The sequence below is a fragment of the Myotis davidii genome, unplaced genomic scaffold, assembly GCF_000327345.1.
Source record: "Myotis davidii unplaced genomic scaffold, ASM32734v1 scaffold648, whole genome shotgun sequence".
In the NCBI taxonomy this organism is placed as follows: Eukaryota; Metazoa; Chordata; class Mammalia; order Chiroptera; family Vespertilionidae; genus Myotis; species Myotis davidii.
Window position 1 is genome coordinate 50,204 of NW_006299603.1, and position 21,056 is coordinate 71,259.

Here is a 21,056-nt window from a genome sequence, read left to right on the forward strand (position 1 = left end):
CTTTTGGCCAGATTGTCCTCAGGAGCATGCGCTGGCCTGCCACATCCGAGGGGAACAGGGTGTACCTCACTCTGCGGTCAGGGTGGAGTCCTGGGTTCTTCACTGCGCCTCTGGCTCTTTCACCCTGGCGGCTACCCAGTGAAACCCTGGAGGGGGTGGGCCCTCTGGGGACAGCTGTGTCCAGGAGTGCAAGAAGTGAGGGGAGCTAGACTGACGGCTCACGTTGACATGGTGGTCAAACTGCAGGTGGTCCGAGCGGCGCCTGCAGCCATGGGGTGTGTGGCCAGAGCCAGCAGTTGGCTGACCCAAAACACCATTATGATTGGAAACACCACAGATAGCTCTTGAGGCACTGACCTGCCAGGATAGGGGTCCGCTCGTGTGATGCGCCCCCACCCGGACTAGAGCATCTCTCAGCAGTCCTCTGTGTGGCTGCAGGGGGGTCAGCGCCCTGCGCCCCATGGCAGCTCCACGCAGAACCCTGGTGCTGGGTTCTTTGCCTCAGTGGCTCATGGCCCAAGGTGGCGGTGTCTTCCGCCAGGCCACTATATTTAAGTGTCAAAACAAACAGCCAAGCCACTTGCAACTCCTCAGGGTCAGTGAGCACATAACAATCTTGGCCGAGAAGAGCAGCATCGGGCAGAAGTCAGACTCACTGGCAGACAAAATGTCCTCATACAGCGGAAGCTGAGTGCTGGGGGCAGAGGGTCAACACTGACCCACCAGGGGCAGCTGCCAGGGCAAAGAGCACTGGAGATGTGTATTGGAGGCCTTGCCATGAGAATGCAGAGCAGACCTGTTGCAGCCACCCTGCCTACACCAGCTGGAGCCACAGGAGTAGAGACTGGATTGGGCTGGTGACAATCTACTCCCACTGGCTGTACAAGGCTGTTGATTTGCGATGCAGCCTCTCCTGTTACCCAGCTACCTTCACATCACACAGGAGGCCCAGAACCTCCTTTCTCCATGGGGTTCAGAGCATCAACCTGGGAAGGGACTGATTGCTGGGCTCGGCCGGTTCCATGCTCCAGGACCCCCTCTCAATGTGCAAGCATCTCCACCAGGAGTGTCTCCTCCCCAAGCACAGCAAACATCAGGGTCTAGAGGTAGAGCCACAGCCACAGTCCCCTGACACTATCTTCCCGGATAACCAGAAACCGTGGGAAGACTCCACCATGGAATCCAAGTGCCTGTATCTGGAAGACCTTTGAAGGTCTGAATTCTCCCCCTGCCCAAGGCCCCAGCATGTAGGACGAGCATGTAGGACCAGAGAGGCTGATGCCCACTCCTGATCATTTTTCTCTTAAAGCAGTGGTGGTTGGGTGGAGGAGAGGAAGGGGCCAGAGATCAAGACACTTCCACACTTCAGTGACATCCAGTGCTTTGGGCTCGCCCAAACCCTTACCTGGGCAGCATGACCGTCTCTGCTGATGTATCCATTTTAGCTCTGGGACCCCTGTCTTAACAGCTGTGTCATCACTCTCTAGGGTTCCATGCCCTTCCACTCACTGGGGTTTAACTTGTATGGTAGTGACCTTTATTTATTATGGGTTGTCCACTTACCAGGTCATCTCTAGTCTTTCCGTGATGGCTGAATGAGATTTCTGAGGCGGCAGGGCCACCTGTCAGAACACACTCCCTGCAGGCCACTCTTCCAGCTGTCATCACATTCTAGATGCCACCCCGGTGCCACGAGCCGTGTGCCAGCCATCAGTGGCTCCCTGTGGGGCTTCTTCTGTTCAGGTGCCTGTCCTCATAGCCAAAAATCTCACTCGTTCCTGTCCTCTGCCCATCGGGGTTGATGATGGCCCACACGGGCTGTAGCATTTGTTGATGTTTCAGAAGAAGGCTGTGTATGCAAAGCTCTCTAATGCTGAAGGAGCCAAGAGACCAAAGGCAGACCATTCCAGCTGGTCGATTAATGAGGTTAACAGGAGACTTACATACAAAAATGCAAGATGGTCAGACCTCCACGCTTTGCCTCCCAGACTGTTTTGTAGCCAGTGAGAGGGTGGAAAAGAAGTGTTAATCTAAAGGGGGGGGGACTGCCAGGTGCCGAGGGGGTCTGGCATCAGAGCTGGTTAAAGACAGACAGGTCCAGTGTAAATCACTCCAGAAGCAGAGCACAGTTTCCAGGGGCGGGGCTGGGAGTCAAGGTGGCAGATTAGCTACGTCAGGGCCAGCTCTGTCCGCACATAGTAAGCAGGGTGACCCGAGGCTGAACCAACAGCGCAAGGAGAGAGCGTGTTGACCAAGGCACCAACCAGGAATCTGTCTCTGAGCCTCCCTCTCAGCACGCAGACTGCAGCCACCTGCCCAACTCCTCTCCATTCACAGGCAGCAGGTGGAGAGGTCTGTGACTGCCCAGCTGACCACACAGGTCGGTTGGCATGTCTACCACCAATCCCCATGGACCTCCCTCAGGCCCTGTTACTGGCCACCTTCTTTCTCTGCTGGAATGATGTGTCTCTGACTGTGTCTCTTGCTTGTCACCAAACTGAATATCAGAAGCCATGAAGGATCTGAGATGATTTCCTGCCTCCCAGCCAGACACAGACACAAAACCCAGTCACAGAAAAAAAGCACCACGCTTTGGGTCAGTTGCCCCGATCCCCATGCCCAGGGCCAGATATTAGCTGTGCACAGTGGGTCGCACCACAAGAGAGACCCCAAGATTTAGGAGGTGCTGAGCTTTTGTAGGGCTGCTGACACATCTGCCCATCCATTCCCCAGAGAGAGAAATGCCTCGGGGTGGGGGGAAGGGGAGAAGGCTCTGTTTCTGTGCCCTGGACACCCAGGTGTCTCTGAACAAGGGCCGGAGCTGGTGTCATGTCTGCACAGCAGTGGGCCTCATGGGATGCCAGAAAGGCCTGGAGAGCTGTTCTCTGACAGTAGGCAAGGACTGAGGAGGCACTGGATTGATGATGTCACCAGCAGCCTTGCTGAGAGCTGTCCTGTGGGAGATGGAAGTGGGGGTTGGGGCGGGGGGGATGCGCGCTGGGAGATGATGAGAAGGAAGCACTGGAGAGGGAACAACTTCCTGGAACATAGTACAGGGGTGGAGAGAAATGGGGTGGCGGCTGGAGGCTTTGTTTTGCATGCGTTAAAATCATTTTTTAAGGTTTCCTGTGAATTAAAGGTCAAGATTCTGGTTATGAATGGTTGTAACTTAAACCACCTTGTTTAGCACATCGGAAAGTGTTTGTTTATGGAATTTTACTTATTTATGGAGGAAAGGGTTCTTTGGAGTGAAAGGTGCACACCTCCCCATTCCTCACCCAGGAAAGAATCACATGATGGCTGGAGACATTAGGTTGGGTGGATATTCAGACAGCGTGTCTGTTGGGGTTGGGGAGGTCTGCACCTTGGAGGTGCCTGGAGGTCACAGACTCACTGGCTAGGTGGCTCAGGGTCTGGTTATTGGAATGGGATGTCTTTTGTGGGGTTCGGGCCCCCAGCCTACCCTCCAAAGGCCACGCTGTGCACACGAAGGCCTGGGGACGTATCCAGGGAGCTGCACCTGGCCCTTGTGCTTCAGGCCCGCTCCCTAACCCGTCACTGCCTGTGACCATGACCCCAGGCAAGCCCCGCCTCTTGTCCCGGTGCACCTCTCTATGACGGCCTCCCTCCTTTCCAGATGGGAAGCCAGTGGAGGTGGACCCTCACCACATCCTCATTGAAGACCCTGATGGCTCATGCACCCTCATCCTGGACAATCTGACCAGCGCTGATTCCGGCCAGTACATGTGTTTTGCGGCCAGTGCTGCCGGCAATGCCAGCACCCTGGGCAAGATCCTGGTGCAGGGTGAGCCTGGGAAGGAGGCTGGATGGGCACCCGGACACACCCACCACAGCAGTCCCCAAGGCATTCGGATGGAGCTGGCAGGGGTTGTGGACGTCTGACCCAAGTCTGGGGGCTCATTGGTCCGGGCGGGGTCCTGCACATTACGCCTTCTCTCTCATTTTGTCTCTGTGTTCCTCTCTCTGTGTCTCTATCTCTCCATCTTTTCTCTCTGTCTCTACCACTTCCTTCCTCTTTCTGTGTCTCTCAATCTATCTCTCTGTGTATCTCTTTACCTGTCTCTGTGTTTCTCTCCATTCCTCTCCGTCTCTGTCTCTCTCCGTGTCTCTCCTTTTCTCCTCCCCACCCTCTGGCCCCACAGTCCCCCCAAGGTTTGTGAGCAAGGTCCGGGCAGTGCCTTTTGTGGAAGGAGAGGACACCCAGGTCACCTGCACCATCGAAGGTGCCCCGCACCCTCAGATCAGGTGGGTTAGGTGGACAAGGGGGTGGGCCTGCCCCAGGGCCTCCACTTCTGCCTGCCAATCGAGGGTGGGCAGCTTGTTCACTGTGTTGGGGTCAACTAGACAGAAGCTCAGCCATTTGGGTGAGAAGTGGGTGTCCTGAGGGCATGGCCTGTCTGACACAGCCCTCGCTGCAGCAAGGAGGGACTGCTAGGCCGGATGTTGGGCAGATGGCATCCAAAAGGGTGGGCGCTATCAGGACACCAGGTCTGTGGGGTGGGTGAGGCGGGTCATGAGCACTGGGGGTTTTGGAGAGGCCCCACTGACTACTGGGGCTCCTGGTTTCAGGTGGTACAAGGACGGGGCCCTCCTGACCCCTGGTGGCAAGTACCGGACCCTGAGTGAGCCACGCAGTGGCCTGCTGGTACTGGAGATCCGGGAGGCCAGCAAGGAGGACCTGGGCCACTATGAGTGTGAGGTGAGCAGGGAGGATGCAGGGAAGTGGTGGGGAGCTTGCCGTGGGGCCTCAACCTTGTCATCATCATCGATAACACATAATGTAGAGCGGACACCAGGTTCAGGTCCCGCAGGGTCCATGACAGTACACCAAGTCCACTGTCATGTACGTCCATGGATGAGACAGAAGATATCAAGTCCACTGTCACCACCATCCATGATGAGGGAGGAGACACAGGCTTACTGTCACCTACCATTCATGGTGAGAGATTGTACAACAGACTTACCATAGTCCATTCTGAGACAGGAGACGCCATGAAACTGTCTCCCACCACCGTGGTGAGAGAGGAGACACCAGACCGACTGTCACTCACCTTCTGATGAGAGGGAACACCAGGCCACTGTCGCACACCACCCATTATTAAAGAAGGGAAAACAGGCAACTGCCACCCCATCTATGATGAGCTAACAGGACTCCATAAGCGGGGCTCTGGGCAGGGTCTGTCCTGCCCTTCATGGTCCAGGGACAGTGTGTGCAGGCTGTGTCTGCCTGGGGCCAGCCTTTTCCATGATACTGCTGCTGGCAGCCTGGGGTGGGCCGGGAGGGGTCTGCCCTCCGTGTCAGGTCTCAAGTCAGCTTGGGCCCTGTAAGTTCAACTCATCCCCAAAAGGGTGAGTCAGGCTCCCTGGACTCTAAGTGGCCTTTGCCATCTGTGTCTGTCCCGCAGCTGGTGAACCGGCTGGGCTCCGTACGAGACGGCGTGGAGCTGTGCCTGCAGGGCCCTACCCTGCAGGCCAGGGAACCGCACCGCCGCAGGGAGCACGTGGCTGTGGTGGAAGGTAGGTGCAGCCGCTGAAGGTCTCAGCCTGGCTGGATTTGCTACGCACATGGGCGGGGCTGGGTGGGGTGACACATCAGTCCTTCCAATCAGGGTGTGCTCCCTGGAGAAGAGGCATTGGATGGAGGGGCTGCAGAGGCCCGACTGGAATAGAAGGTGGGTGGGACGAGGATGATGGGCCATAAACCCAGAACCCGGGCAAGGCTGGACTGACAACTCTAGGGCTCAGGGCCCAGGCCCTGCTCACCATCCCTGGGGAATAACATATCTAAAGGGCAGACCCAGGCCTGGGCAGCCCGTCAGGCAGCGGCCAGCAAGTGGGCGAGATGGGAGGAACGGTAAGTGGGACAACTCCACCTAAGAGAGGGCGCTAGCCAAGTGCAGAGTGTAGGCTGCTGGGCTCCAGTTTGGCTTCCAGGAGATGGAACAGGTGTCATGGTTCTGGTCCCTCCATACTAGGCAGGCTGTCCATGTTGAGTATCCCTGGCCTGGGGCCGCCCCTGGGGTCTGGGAGGGGGAGAGGTGGACCAGACTAGAGAATGGGCCTCATTTGGGAAGGTGTGTTTCTGGCAGGAGGCGAAAGGCAGGGCATGCTTCCACTCACACACACTGTGACCCCAGTGTCCCAGCTGGGCCTGGCTGAGGATGGCCAGGACGGGGAGGAGGGCAGCTCACATCTGTCCTGGGCTGCTCAGTCTGAGAGAGCAGCCTTCTGGGGCTCACAGAGCAGGCTGCCAGGGGAGAGCTTCTCCGTCTGAGCTGCCTCACCTGGAAGGGGCTGTCTGGAAGGTGGTGAGCCTCCTGTCCCTGGAGACATGCAAGTACAGGCTGGGCCAACACCTGGTGGAGCTAAAACTCCCATAGTAGGACAAGTTGAAATGTGTGTCCTCTCAAATTCTGAAAGTTGGCTGCTGTGATCCTTGGCCACTAGACCCAGTCCCTCCCAGGACCCAGCGTCTGGGGGCCACTGTCTGTCTGGATCCTCACAGAGTCGGCCACCTAGAGTTCAGAACTTGGCCTCAGGGCCTTTGAGACTCTCCAGGGTCCTCACGGAGACCCATCCCTCCCTTGTGGGCAAGGGTTCTGGTTCCTCGTCCCCCAGAGGGCTGCCTGCACTGCCGGCCAGTTCTGCCGGAGGACAGGGCTATCTCTGGCACCTCCACTTCCTGCTGGTGGCACCTCCAGGGGGTGTGCTGAGCAGGGGGCTCGGAGCTCCCTCTCAGCTGGGGATAAGCACGTCCTACAGAGCCATTCTCTTCACTGTCCTGGTGGATCTTTTCTTGTCAATGTTCCGTGACCGGCCTCCAGTGTGGACAAGTGCTGTGCCTCACTCAGGGAGATGGCCGGTCCTCACAGACCCTGGAATTGGAGCCTGCCACCTCCCGCTTCCTAACCCTGTCCTGCTGCTTTATCGATAACCTGGTGGCCCGCAGCCAGCTGGCCCTGTGGAGTGGGCGCCGCCCCCTCGCTTATGAAACTGCACTGGGCTGGAAGTCCTGCTTCGCACGTCTGCACCCCTCCCACGGTCGCCAGTACTCACCAGGGCCCAGAGCCTATCAGGCTGCAGTTAGGTCAGGAACAAAGCCATCTAGGGGTGCCAGACCAGCACTCCCAAGAGCACAGGATGGCGTCAGGGAAGACGAGAGGCAGAGGCCTGGTTCTCCCATTGCTCTGTGCACAGGGTCTGCCCAGCTTAGACAAATCCATGGCATTTTGTCTGAACCCATTCTCCCAGCAGGCTGCCCTCTCTCGAGGAAGCAGCTTGCACAAACACGCACATGCACGCACACACATACACCTGTGTGCATACCCACACAGGAACACACGTACACACGTGTGCACACACAGAGACTCAGCTAGTACATTTAATTCACATGCACCTAATCAGAGACAAGTCTAAAACGCTCTGGGTTGCCTAAAGCAAAGCCTTACTCCGTGTGGCTTTGCAGCAAAGCAGAGCCTCCCCTTCAACTTACACAGGACAGTGAGAGGGGACGCTGAGATTTGAGGGAGCTGGTAGCCGGTGGCATCCTTGCTGTCCAGGTGGGCAAGACTGGGTGGGACACCCCTGAGCCAAGCCTGACCCCACCCAGAAGCTGCAGAAAAAGAGGCCTTAAGATGATTAGCATAACTGCTGCCTGGCCCCAGACAAGTCCTGTTCTGTCTCTGGGACTTGGATCCCCCATCACAAGACAGGAGTCACAGGCCCTATCCTGCTGCTCCCGGGAGGAGGAAAGCTAGGCGCTCCTGTGCGAAGACCTGGGTTGCCCAGGCATCTGCAGGCTGCTCCCATGGGCCTCTGTGTTCTCCAGCCGTGGAGCTCAGATGCGCCTCCTCCAGGACTCCAGCCATTCTCTCCTAGAGACACCTTTGGTCTTTAGGGGTTCTTTTTCCCTGTAAAATGGGCATCAGCTCTCCTGGTTCTAGTTTGGCTGCTTGCTCACTGTGCAGCCACAGGCTATTCCTTCCCTCTCTCTAGACCTCAGTTTCTATGTCTGAGAAGCAGGACTTTGGCCTGACAAATTCCCAGGGTTCCCTAGGCACATGGCTGAAGGAGAAGCTGGGATTCTGTGTGGGCAGCCTAGGAAAGGGCCTTGCTCTATCTGAAGCTTCTGCAAGACCCTCGAGAGGGACAGGTCCTGCCCTCATGGAGCATGCATTGCCATACCACTCAAGGCAGACAGATCAGCAGTTCAGTGAGGGAACTAGCGCTCTAAGATGAGACAGTGTCCCTGGGGCACACGGCCCGGCAGGGCTTGGACCCAGTGCTGCTAAGCTGAGCGGGCTACTACACTGCCATGCCACTTAGCTAGCTCAGCCCTACGTGCTGACTGATCTGTAACCCTCGCTATTCCGACTGTTTTCTTTGTAGTCACTGAGCAGGAGACTAAAGTCCCCAAGAAAACCGTCATCATGTAAGTGCAGGCGTGTTTCTAACCTTCCTTCTGACTGCCGTGCCACCTGCATGCCCACTAACCCACCCGGACCTTGCCTGTGTGGTCTGGCACCTGCTTGCCTGACTGCCTGCCCTCACAGTCTTTGCTTGCCACACAGACTGCCAGCATCTTGCAGGTACCACCAGGGAGTTCACTCCCCTGGGACTTGGCTACCTTAACACTCAGAGCTTTCTCTTCCAGGGCCCCAGAACCCTCTCCATGGCTGCACTGCCTCAGGAGGGTAGACTTACTCTGCACACTCCACAGTGTCTCACCTAGAGTCACACCTGTTAGGGTAGACCTGGGGCTGACAACTGTGTCCTGCTGGGCTACAGGCATATTTCTACCCTTCAACACCCTGGGATCTAGGGTGTTGCTGTCCAACAGAATTTCCTATGAGGATGGAAATATTACAAGTTTACAGTGTCTACTACAGCTGCATGTGACTATTGGGCATTTAAAATGTGTCTAATGCAAATGAAGAACTGAATTTTAAGTTTAACTTTCACTAGTTTGACTTCAATTAAAATAGTATAACCATCGCTCTGGAGCCCTTAGACATCTCCAAGGCCAACCCTCACATTTGAAAGATGGGGAAACTGAGGTTCAGGAGAGAAAAGAGGGTTTCTCAGGGTGGCTTGTGATTCAAAGCTAACGAAGCACCCATTTCCCCGGTGCCACACCCACTGTCCTTCTTCTCCCAGGCCTTTAAAGCTGGAAAAACAAGACATATGGTTGTTGATAATTAAATAACACGAGGTCCAGAGCTAGTTAAAGCCATGAGGGAGGGATTGGTTTTGACCTGGACAATCTGGAAGGACTTCCAATAGGAGATGTATGCAGGTGGATGTGGTGGAAGAGCTCGCAAAAGCCAGGAGGCAAGAAAGGTGATCATTTCCTAAGGCCAGGTGACTGAGAACTCCAGGATGGCAACCTCTTAGTTCCCCAAGGGCCTCAGGCCTCTTAAAGGGCCTACAGTTAGTCATGTTGCTAGAGAATCCCATATTCACATGTTTGATAAGGTCCTGGGTTAACCTTCCTGACTTCCTTCCTCCTCCCACAAAGCAGGTCGACACCCCACAATAGATGGGGCTGCCTGGGGCAGCAGTGAGCACCCCATCCCTGGAGGTATGCAACTACTCTGCAGCGTTACACAGACCAGCTCTACATTTCATCCATGAGAGGAGCATTGTTATTTTCACATTTTATGGATGACATAATGAGGAGCAGAAATGGGCCAGGCTGCCCTATGTGGTGGGGGAGTGCGGGGTCGGGGTGTCAGAGAGGACTCATACCAATGGGAGACTGGACTAGGTGACTCCAGGTACCCTAAAGTCCATTGCATTCCAGGCTCATGGTGGTAGCAACTTTCACCCCACAAGGAGTGTACCCGTTCGGCTTGAGAAGTGGAGGGAGGCAGCTGCCTGGCACAGCATGCCCCCGACCAGGGCACACCACACAGTGAGGGTAGCGGGGAGCCAGGAGTATGGAAGCAACTGGCTTGGAGAGACTGCCACCTGGAAGCCCACATGCTGTACCAATGGCCTCAGAGCAGGATGCCCACATGCCCTCATGGGAGCAGCAGTGAGCCCAGTAGTGGGAGTGGCATTTTATTTATTTATTTATTTATTTTCGTTAATCCTCACCTGAGGATATTTTTCCTTTGATTTTTAGAGAGAGTGGACAGGAGGGAGAGAGGGGGTGGAGAGAGAGAAACATTGATGTGAGAGAGACACAGCAATCAGTTGCCTCCTGCATGCGCCCTGACCAGGGCCAGGGATGAAATCTGCAACCCAGGTACATGCCCTTGACCAGGAATTGAACTTATGACCTTTGGGTCATGGGCTGACGCTCCAACCACTGAGCACCACCAGCCAGGGTGGGAGTGCCTTTTAGAGGAGTGATCCAGTTTCCCAGTTCCACTTGACCCACTGTCCTTTCTTAGCTAGTTAGGCAGCATGAGGCCAGCAGATGGGACCTGGCCCAGGTTCCCCTGATGTTTGGGCAGACTCTGACCTCTGGGCCTGAGTGTGGGGCAAGAAGGCAGGTTTTTGGCCCTGAGTAGGTGCTGACTCCAAACCTCAGTTTCTCCTCAGTGAAGTGGAGATAGCATTTCCCCTTTCCAGGTGAGGGCTGGAGGGGGCAGGACCTCTAACTGCTCTGCACCCTGAGGTGTGGCCACAGATCTCTGGGTCCATGCCTGAGGGTAACTGCTCCTGGATGGAGCCCCGAGTTAGACAAAAGCAAAGCTGGAGAAAGAGAGACAACCTCTTATCAGGCAGGCAGCTGGCGACAGCACACCAATCCCTCTGCCTGAACCAAGAGGAAATGTAGGTCCTAGGGCCCAGGAAAGCTGTGTGTTACTCAGTCCATTGCTCTCCCTGCCTGTTCCTCATTTCGCCCTCAGCACCCAGCCAGGTCAGGGCATTGGATGGCCGAGGAGGACCTAGCTGACTGGTGGGCTTCTCACTCTTGGTCCTGAGAAAGTTTTGAGCCTCTTTGAGTCTTGTCCACTCCCGTAAAAGGGGGCCAGACCCATCCCCCAGTGCTGCTGCAGAGTCCCCAATCAGCACCCCATGTGCACCCACATGCAACTGGCCCTGAGTTCTGCTTCTCCCCCCACTCCCTGTTTGGAAGATGGGGCCCAGGAAGGGGAAGAGCTTGTCTGAGGTCACAAAGCCTATGACAGCAGAGTCACATCCCGGACCAAGTGTCCTTGCCCAGCCTCACACCACCAGACCAAGAGGCCAGGGACCCAGACTGCAGGTCAGGGCTGTGACAACCTCCTCACACCTGCACCTGTGGCATCAACTGCCCAGTCTGTCCCTAACTCAAGATCACTGAGGCACCTGCCCTCTGAGAGCTTGCTGGGCCCCCACCCCATGATACAAAGCACAAAACGCTGGTGGGATGGACAAGGAGGACTGTGGGGCACTGTTCTGGCACACTGGCCATTAGCTCTGAGAGGACTGGCATCCAAAATAAGACAGCTATGAACAGGGAATACTACCCACAGGACTTGCACACTGGACTTGGTCTGGGGTTTGGAGGCACCTGTGTGATGCAGTGATGCCTCAACTCCTATTTCAGGTCTGCGCACCAGAGCCCATGGTTGACCAGATGAGACTCTGTTTGTTTCTTTGGCTCTCTGGCTGGGGGTTCCAGAGATTGGGCTCAAGTGCATGTGTAGGAGCTTATGTAGTTTCACCCTTTGCTTGCTGGTACATTAACCTGATCTCTCCTGCTGGCTCTGAATGTGCTGGTGGCATGGGTGGCAAGCCAGGCTGCAGGTCTCCGTGCCATCTCCTCTCGGCCCTCTCCCTGCAGAGAGGAGACCATCACCACCGTGGTGAAGAGCCCGCGTGGCCGCCTCAAGTCCCCCAGCAAGTCTCCCTCCCGCTCGCCTTCCCGGCACCCTGCCAGTTCACCCAGGTCAGGCCTGTCAGCCCCTGAGTTGCTGCATTCACCAGGGGCTGGCCAACTTCGAAGGCCAGGGGAGGAGCCAGGCTGGAAGCCCCCTGTACCCACACTGTACGTGACAGAGCCCGGAGCCCATACACCAGCCCTGCCCAGGGGCACTGGGCCCAGGCCCAAGTGGGTGGAGGTCGAGGAGACCATCGAAGTCCAGGTGAAGAAAACAGGCCCAAGGGGTGCATCTCCAGCTAGAGAGGTGCCTGGCAGCTCAGCGGGGCTTCTCTTCACGCTTCCTGGTGGGACCCCCAGAGGAGACCCCAACACAAACAACTCCAACAACAAGCTGCTGACCCAGGAGCCCCTGACCCAGGGCAGAGTCTTCTGTGTGGACGCTGGGCTGGAGACCCATGAGCTGTCCCCTCCTGGGGCCACCGAAGAGGAGGGGAGAGGTGTCCACCTGATGGAGGAGCCCCTGGGCGCCGAGGACCTTCGAGGCTGGGACCCCAAGATCCTCACACGCGATGGCTGTGTGCTGACGCTGGCTGACCTGGAGGATTACATGCCCCAGGAAGGGGAGACCTTCGGCTGCAGCAGCCCCGTGCCCAGTGTCTCCGACGACCCACCCTGCGAGGTCTCGGTGCTCCAGAGAGAGATCAGCGAGCCCACTGTGGGACAGCCCGTCCTGCTCGACGTGTGGGGCCCACCAGGCCCCCGAGCCCCACCTGGCTTCTTCAGCTGCTTGCCCCAGGGAACAGCTCTGTCGAGGCCCCAGGTCTTCCGCCCCGTTGGTGTCTCCCGGGCTAGGGGTGCCACATCCTTCTGCACCCAAGTCCATCGCTCTGCGGACAGTGGCCAGAGCAGCTTCAAAACGGAGGTTTCCACCCACACGGTCAGCTTTGGGACAGTGGGTGAGACAGTCACCCTGCACATTCGGCCTGACGGGGATGAGGACCCCAGTCCGTCCCAGGGCTGAGGCTGCGACCCTCCACCCTCAAGGACACAGGCGGCTGGGGGGTGAGACATTGACCCTCTCAGAGCCAGTTTACTGCTGACAGGGCTGCATGAGAGCAGCAGAAAGAGGGGCATGGCCTTGGGGCCTAGGACCCTGCCTGGCACCGTACCTACCTGCTTCACAGCCGCTGTGAGTTTTGAGCTCAGGAGAGGGGCCTGAAGCCAGCACCTCAGGACATGACTCCTGGGGTCTTCAGCTGAGGACACTGTCTGCACAGCTGTGACCCAGATTTACTGAGAGCTGTGGGGGAACAGCAGGTAGACTCGGTCTGGGCTGTGGGCTCCCATCTCTCTTTGCTGTGGCACACCCCTGCCCACGCCCAGGCTGCCCCATCTCAGTGGGGACTTTTGGGGGGACATCTTCCCATGGACACTGGGTGCCCTCTGCAGACTTTCCAGGCCTCCCCTGCAGCTTGGGCCAGGGTCTGGGTGGGAAGCAGCCCCTGCTAGTTGACTCCATGATGATAATAAACTGGCTCCCACACCCTGTACTCTGCTCCTTCTTGCTTCTTCCAGTGGCTCTGGAACTTGGGCAGTAGGGGCCCTCTAGACCTAGCTCTGGGGACCAACCAGTGGCAGCCCAGGCCCCCTCTGCTGCAGCCTGGGGTGGGTCCTGGCCATCTGAGGTCCCTGGGTGGAGGCAGCGCACTCGCCTGACCAGCCTGCCAGCACTCGAGCAGGCAGGCCTTCCTGCCCCTGTGCAGCCAGGCTGTTGTCAGGACAGACAATGGGGGTGTGATGTGTTGGGGGGGGTCCTCCTTGGAGTGGGAAAGGACAGGGTGGGTACCCTAATGCTGGAGAGGGTCCTGGGCCAGGGGAGGGCTCTAGGCAGGGGGACCTGCTGGGAATGGAGCAGTGGGCATGACTGGGTACACCTGTCCGACTACAGTGATGCCACCTGGGGCTGGCAGCCAGGCGGAGGAAGGGGCTGCACCCAAGGCTGAGGGCAGGGAGGGTCTGGTGGGAAGAGGTGGGGGCTGTGTTGGAGGCCAGGGCAGGGCCAGATGAAGGGGCAGTGACCTGGGCCAGACAGGCCCTCTGTTGGAGTCCCGTCCTGGGTGGGGGACAGGGTCTGCTATGGTAGGGCAGTAAGGGAGCCCACCCCTTGTGGGTGCCCAGGCCCCTCAATTGGCTGCAGGTTTCCCTATATTATGGGGCTGGGTCCACTGGGCCTGGGGTCCGGAATGAGCCATGAGGGAGGTCAGCACAGGATGAAGGGATGGCAAGAGCTGAGACCTTGGGGCAGACGGGGCACATGGAGGGTGACCATGCTCAGCTGCTCCTGAGGAGTTGGCGTTCTCCTGGAGGCATCTGGGCACAAGTGCAGGAGTGGTGGGGCTCTGCTCTCAGTGCCCCGGGCACCACCTCTACCCACTCCCAGGCCCCTTTCTCTTTCGGGCTTCCACCTCCAGCGCCTCTTGAGAGAGGAGTGGTGGGTGGGAAAGGCAGCCTGTTCGTCTTACCTGGGCATCTCTAAGGACTGAGACAGGCTTCCTGAAGCCCCTGCTCAGGTCCTCGGCCCTGTCTCACGGCTACCGGCTGACCCACTTTTCCCATAGGTGCTGCTGTCCCACCCCCAACTGCTCTGGAGCAAGTGGACCAGAGCACATCTGTCCAGAGGACACTGGTGGGCCCGGAGGCTCCGGAAACCTCTGCAGGGGACCACGCTGGCCTGGGCCCCAGGGAGCCCCGTGCTCTCCAGGAGGTCAGCCAGCTCCTAGGCACTGAGGCTGCAGAGGAATCTGGTGAGGCCCAGTGGCAGGCTGACTGCCACGTACCACCTCCTCCCAGACCCCTCCTCTGTGCTGACCCAAGCCTTGGTCGCCATGGGTGCTCACCCCATGGGAGTGAAGTGGAAGAACCCTCGGGACCCAGGTATCACTGGGATCCTTGCACGGGGGCCCTGGGCGAGGCCCACCCCTTACTCAGGCTGTCACCCATCTATGAAACTAGACAAGGGAGAGGTAGTTCAGGGAGGTTCCCACCCTGAGTACATCTGTCCTGGGTGTCAGAGACCTGGGTCAGAGCCCCGGTAGGTAGCCTGGGCACCCTGTGCTCAGGGAAGGAGAGGAGGGGGCGGGGAAGAGGAGAGGAAGGAGGAGGATACCTGCCCCTGACAGATGCAACCCTAAGGATGCTGCCGAGGGGGCCCTCTCCACCGAGTGCCGCATCCCCTTGTGGGATGGGCAGTGGGGGAGGTGGGCAGCCTTAGGGCTGGTGGCCCCGGGCTCCCGCTAGGACAGGTGGGTGCCTGGGGGAGGTGCACATGCGCGGAAAGAGTCCCGGGTTTAGGGACACGGACCCTAGCGCCCCTGCTCTGCCTGTGCTCCCACCCTCTGCGCCCTGGAGGGTGACAGGGGCGTGTCATTGGGGACAGCCCCCAGCGCATCCCAAGCTCCGTCTCACTAGGCCCTGGCCTCCCACCAGCAGTGTCCAGGAAGGTGCCTGAGTCTCTCCCTCCTGGGAGCCAGGATCAGGACTCGGGGGCTCCCGCGGCAGCTCACGAACGCCTGGTGCCCATCAGGTAATGTCCCTGGCACACCGGGTGGGGCTTTCTATGAGGGGACGTCTGTGAGCAGGGCAGGAGGAGTGGGCGCACAGCACCCCAGGGCATTCCTCATCAGCCCCACCCCAGCCAAAGGGCAATGCAAGGAGGAGAGGTTACTCTTGGGGCGAGAGGTGTTCGGGGAGCCCCTCCACACGTAGGGCTGGGCCCCGGTCTCTGCATTCCTTCCCATGCAATCTGCCGCAGCCCCGGGTGGGGGTGGAGCAGGGGCCCATCTTACCACCAGGGTCGGTGCCCAACCCCAGAAGTGGATGGGTGGCAGACAACTCACCCCGCTGCATGACCCCAGGATGGAGAGCGCGGCCTGGCCAGGGACAGAGGCCACTGAGCTCTGGGATGTCTGCAGCCATGTGTTCACAGAAACCATGCACCGGACATACGTGTACAAGGCCAGCGACCTGGGTGCCGCAGCAAGTAGGCTACGTGTGTGCCCACCGGGCAGTCGGCTGGGGGACACTTGCACGGAGGAGCCATCCAATGTGTGTCAGCTTGCTGCGGCCAGCCCCTGCGACCCCAGCCCCTGAGTCCCCTCCAAGGGGCATCCCTGGGAGGGGAGCACGGGCAGCAGGGACCTAGATGTCCTCTCTGCAGCCTAAGTTAGCATGCCCTGTGTGCCTGCCTCCAAGAGCCGGGTTCAAGCGGGGAGACGGTGCTCAGAAGCACCTCCTAACTGTCCGGAGCCTGCGCCGAATCAGGAGGGGCCGCCTTCACCTGGGAGGCCGAGGGGCTCTGTCACCCTGAGGGTCTCAGGGCCTTGAGATGCCTGGGGCGCCCGAGGCACCTGGATCCCTGCCAGCCCACCAGGGTCTCAATGATGCAGGCCCCCGCTCGCAGACTGCAGTGTGGGCTGCGGTGGGCGGCTGTGCTGTGCAGCCCGGACTTCTCCCCACGGTTTTCTCCGTACCCCCAGGACCCCCGTCCATGCAGGTCACCATCGAGGATGTGCAGGCACAGGGAGGCAGCACAGCGGAATTCCAGGCCGTCATCGAGGGCAACCCGCAGCCCACAGTGACCTGGTATAAGGTAGAGATGCATGTGGGCTGGGGCCCTATATCTGGAGGGAGAGTGTGAAATCCCCACTGGACATGGCGTGTCACTCACGGAAGGCAGGGTGGGCTGATGGTCACGCCCCACCTGTGCCTCCAGGACAGCGTCCAGCTGGTGGACAGTGCACGGCTCAGCCAGCAGCAGGAAGGGACAACCTACTCCCTGGTGCTGAGGGATGTGGCCCAGCACGATGCCGGTGTCTACACCTGCCTGGCCCAAAACGCTGGCGGCCAGGTGCTGTGCAAGGCGGAGCTGCTGGTGCATGAAGGTGAATCAGGGAACCCTTCCCAGGCTTCCTGCGGGCGTGGGGTCCTGTGGGCTCCCGCAGGCTTGGGCACAGGGAACTGCCCCGCAGATACTACAGAGTTGGGGAACAGTGAGAGGGGGTGGTGATCTCTGTCCACACTGGCAACTGACTGCTCCCTGGCTATAGGGGCCAGCGAGCTGGGCTCGGAGAAGCAAAGCTATCGGAGAAAACTGCACTCTTTCTACGAAGTCAAGGAAGAGATTGGGAGGTATCTCCCCCAGCCCCAGGAGCCCTGCCCCCATCCCTGCCCAGTCCCCCAAACCTGGCCTGCTGGAGTCCCTAGCCCAGGATCCCCAGCCCCAACCCCTGGAACCCTGCCCTCTGGAGTCCTGGTCCCCCATAAATCCTTACCTCCTGAGGACCCCACTTATCAGAGGCCACCCCTCAGTCCTCTCTGGATGCCTGGGAACCCTACCCAGCCCCCAGCCCTGCTCTCCCAGAATCCTCCCCTCTCAGGAATCTACCCGCCTATCAACTGCAACCCCGCCCTTTGGGAGCTCCCATCTCCTGGAAGACCCCCCCCATCCCATCCTCGCCTCCCCCCTCCAGTGCCCTCCCATCCTCAGGAAGCCCGTACCCTGGGAACCCTACCTCTAGGGAGCCCTTGCCTCCCCAGTACCCGCTCCCCCAGCCCCTGCCCTCCAGGAACCCCACCTCCCTCCTTGGAGCCGTCTTGGGAGTCAGCGTGGGCTTCCCTCTTCCTAGAGGTGTGTTCGGCTTTGTGAAGAGGGTGCAGCACAAGGGCAACCAGATGTCTTGTGCTGCCAAGTTCATCCCCCTGCGGAGCAGGACACGCACCCAGGCTTACCGGGAGCGAGATGTGCTGGCAGAGCTGAGCCACCCGCTGGTGACCAGGCTGCTGGACCAGTTTGAGACGCGCAAAACGCTCATCCTTGTCCTGGAGCTGTATCCAGCCCCCAGCCCCGAGAGCACCAGGAGGGAGCAGGCCTCGGGAGAGCAGGGGTCCCCGGTGCTGCGGGCCTGCGATCCTGGTGTCCTCGGTCCTGCTTTCCTAGTGGGGGCCGCCAGCTGGAACTCCCACGTTCCTGTTACGATGCTGTGTGGCTAACCAGCCCAGACATGGCCCTGTCCTCATAGCTCACTGCCCCTTGAGTCGGGAATTTGAGCAGGGTTATATCCAGAGGGTCCAAGACATGCCTGGGCAGGGCCCCTCCCCTGCTCCATGTGGCCTCTCGCAGCAGGTCAGGCTGCTTAAATGGCAGCCCTGAGCCCCAAGTGCTGGGATTCCTACTTTGTCCACTCAGGCTCGAGGGAGGGCCACACCCCTTCCCTGCCCCCTCTGGGTCTCACCCCACCACTTGCTAGAGTCTCTGGGTGTCACGTGCTCACTCCCCCCCCACCTCCCCCAGTCAGTGACCCCTGTCCCTGCAGGGGGTGTGGGCTTTGTGCAGAGTAGAAGATGTCTACACTCCAACTCTGCTACTGGCTCCTGGCCTCAGCTCTCTCCTCAACCTGGAGGGCCCACCTCCCCAGCATGGACCCCCACTTCCACCCCAAGATAAGACTTGCCATGGGGTGTGGAGCCGGGTGGGTTCCAGGCCCCAAAGCTTTCCTTGACCTGAGCCCCAGGTGCTCATCAGAGGAACTACTGGACCGCCTGTTCAAGAAGAGTGTGGTGACAGAAGCTGAGGTGACTGCAGCCTGAGCTGTCTGCCCAGCCAATAGGCTTGCATGTATACCCACCAGGCCTCCTACTTCCCTGCCCCCCACCCTGACTCCTGCCCCAGCAGACACAGCCTCCCCTCTTGCACAGTGTGCCCCAGCTCAGAGACCTTTTGGGGTCTCCAGGGCCTCACAAAGTGTCACATTTCCTCAGTCAGCTATCAAAGACCTCCTGGCCAGAGCTCACTACTTCCTCTCCCAGCCTGCACCTGGCCAATGGGCCAACCCTTGCCTTCTCCTGAAACATCAAGCTTCCTGTTTTGCTCAGGCAGCTTCACACATCCAAACCCTCCCCACCTTCAGGGCCCAGAGGAATCCCCGTGCCCAGGCTCATGGGGTCTGGGAGGCTTTGTTTGTACTGCCTCTGGGACTGTCCCAGGCTTGCGGGGAGTGGAGGTGTAGATTGGCACAGGGCGGGGAGGAAAGCGGAGGGGAGGGGCGGTCAAGGCTGACTGTCTTGCCTGTGCAATGGCCTTTGCCACTGTAGGTCAAGGTCTACATCCAGCAGCTGGCGGAGGGGTTGCATTACCTGCACAGCCACAGCATCCTCCACCTGGACATAAAGGTACTTGCCCCAACCACCCTGCATCTCCCGAGCCCTGGGAAGGGCAGAGGGGAGCCTGGGGCCTGCAGGCTGGAAAGGCACAGGCCCACCACTTCCAGTTTTCCTGTCAGGATTTACTCACTTTGGGGATGGGAAGCTCACTACTTTACCAGCAGCCCCTGCAGGTGGGGTGTGGCTCTGATAGAGCAGAGGCTGCCCCCAAATGGTACTGGAACCTGCTCCGGCCCCCACTGGCCTCTTCGTCTCATGGAACAGCTCCTCACAGACGCCCTAGTTACCCGCCTGCCTCAGACCTGGCAGCCCCAGGAGTCACCTCCGTAGGTTGAGGCCTTACCCACTCATGACTCTGTCCAACAGCCCCCCAACATCCTGATGGTGCATCCTGCTCGGGAAGACATTAAAATCTGCGACTTTGGCTTTGCGCAAAAAATCACCTTGGCAGAGCCAAAGTATAGCAAGTACGGGTCCCCTGAGTTTGTGTCCCCGGAGATCATTGAGCAGACCCCTGTGAGCGAAGCCTCTGACATCTGGTGAGTGGGTGAGCCCCCAGGGACAAAGCCACCATGACAGCCCATCCTCCTGTTCTCTGCCTGCCGTCCTCTCAGCTGCCGTTCCCCTCATGCCCCTCACCTGGGGGCCAGGCTGGGTGACTCACAGCTGTGGTTTTGTTCCCACAGGGCTATGGGGGTCATCTCCTACCTCAGGTGAGCAGACCTGTGCCCCATCTCCTCAGAAGAAATCCCAGACCCCACCCACAGGCTCATGGGAGGTCCCAGGCCCCGCTGGCCCTCCCCAGATCAGAGACCTGGGACCCAAGGGGCAGCTAGTTTGGAAACAAGCAGTTGGCCAACTTGGATAAGAGGTTTTGCCCAGGGCTCTTCACCATACCTGTCCCAGCGGAGCTCTTCCCAGTGGGGTCGTGAGGCACAGCGCTGAGCTGTTTCCTCAAAGGGTCTGGCTGGTTTGTCCAGAGGCCCTCCATCGCAGTTACTGCCCTGAGGACGCTGCTGGTGTAGACTGAGCCCAGATCCTCACTCCAGCCTGAGCCTGCACACCTGGGCAAGTCTGAGACACTTGCTGGGACACTGAGGGAACTAAGAGGCCATCCCAGTCAGGGCTCCTCCGACCAACCCCAGGGGACCCAGAGGTCCGGGGTCATGTCTGAGAGCCCGACACTCACTGTGCTTTCAGCTTGACCTGCGTGTCCCCATTTGCGGGCGAGAGTGACCGAGCAACCCTCTTGAACGTGCTGGAGGGGCGGGTGTCTTGGAGCAGCCCAGTGGCTGCACACCTCAGCCCGGATGCTCAGGACTTTATCAAGGCTGCCCTGCAGAGGGTCCCGGAGTGAGTGTGCATGCCCTCCTCTCCTCCCCCATCCCCTGTTCAGGGGACCAGCCGACCCCTGGCCTGACCCCTGGCTTGGTCTCCCCACAGAAGCCGGCCCAGTGCAGCCCAGTGCCTTGCCCACCCCTGGCTCCAGGTGAGTAGGGTGAATCTGGCAGGCCTGGTGAACAGGGAGGAAAAATGAGGCCCAGAGGGTGGGGCCTATCTGGCTCTAGGGTGCACCAGGGTCTCCCCTCACACACGTGGCTTTCTCACCCGGGCCCCCCAGAAGTCCCTGCCCGCGGAGGAGGCCCACTTCATCAACACCAAGCAGCTCAAGTTCCTCTTGGCCCGCAGCCGCTGGCAGGTGAGCCAGGCGGGATGGCTGAGGGGTGGGCAGGGAGGGGCCTGGAGGCAGGTGGGGAAACTGAGGTCCCAGGGCTGGCTGTGCACAGGGAGGTGGGGGCTGGGCATCCTTCTTTCAGAATCTGTGTTCCCTGAGCTGACAGGACGGGGCATTCAATTGTCTTCATTGTGGAGAATCAAACTGAGTGTTAGAGCAGGAAAGAAAACACAGGAATGTGATGCCCTTGGGTCTAAAATCTTCTTTCTTTCTTTCTTTCTTTCTTTCTTTCTTTCTTTCTTTCTTTCTTTCTTTCTTTCTTTC

General features: G+C 58.9%; 1 protein-coding gene across 1 annotated transcript in view; it reads left to right on the forward strand.

Moving 5' to 3' along the window:
- Positions 1–21,056, forward strand: part of OBSCN (obscurin, cytoskeletal calmodulin and titin-interacting RhoGEF) — a gene marked incomplete at its 5' end in the record, with an annotated part of 76,159 nt that overhangs the window by 48,959 nt on the left and 6,144 nt on the right. The window contains 21 exon segments of the mRNA XM_015571524.1: positions 3,638–3,805; positions 4,164–4,266; positions 4,591–4,720; positions 5,427–5,538; positions 8,410–8,452; positions 11,801–12,855; positions 14,458–14,643; positions 14,690–14,773; positions 15,308–15,422; positions 15,754–15,878; positions 16,375–16,487; positions 16,611–16,779; positions 16,945–17,026; positions 17,524–17,724; positions 18,409–18,469; positions 18,989–19,066; positions 19,424–19,596; positions 19,744–19,770; positions 20,258–20,410; positions 20,501–20,546; positions 20,679–20,756. Coding sequence (XP_015427010.1) covers positions 3,638–3,805; positions 4,164–4,266; positions 4,591–4,720; positions 5,427–5,538; positions 8,410–8,452; positions 11,801–12,855; positions 14,458–14,643; positions 14,690–14,773; positions 15,308–15,422; positions 15,754–15,878; positions 16,375–16,487; positions 16,611–16,779; positions 16,945–17,026; positions 17,524–17,724; positions 18,409–18,469; positions 18,989–19,066; positions 19,424–19,596; positions 19,744–19,770; positions 20,258–20,410; positions 20,501–20,546; positions 20,679–20,756 — 3,302 coding nt within the window.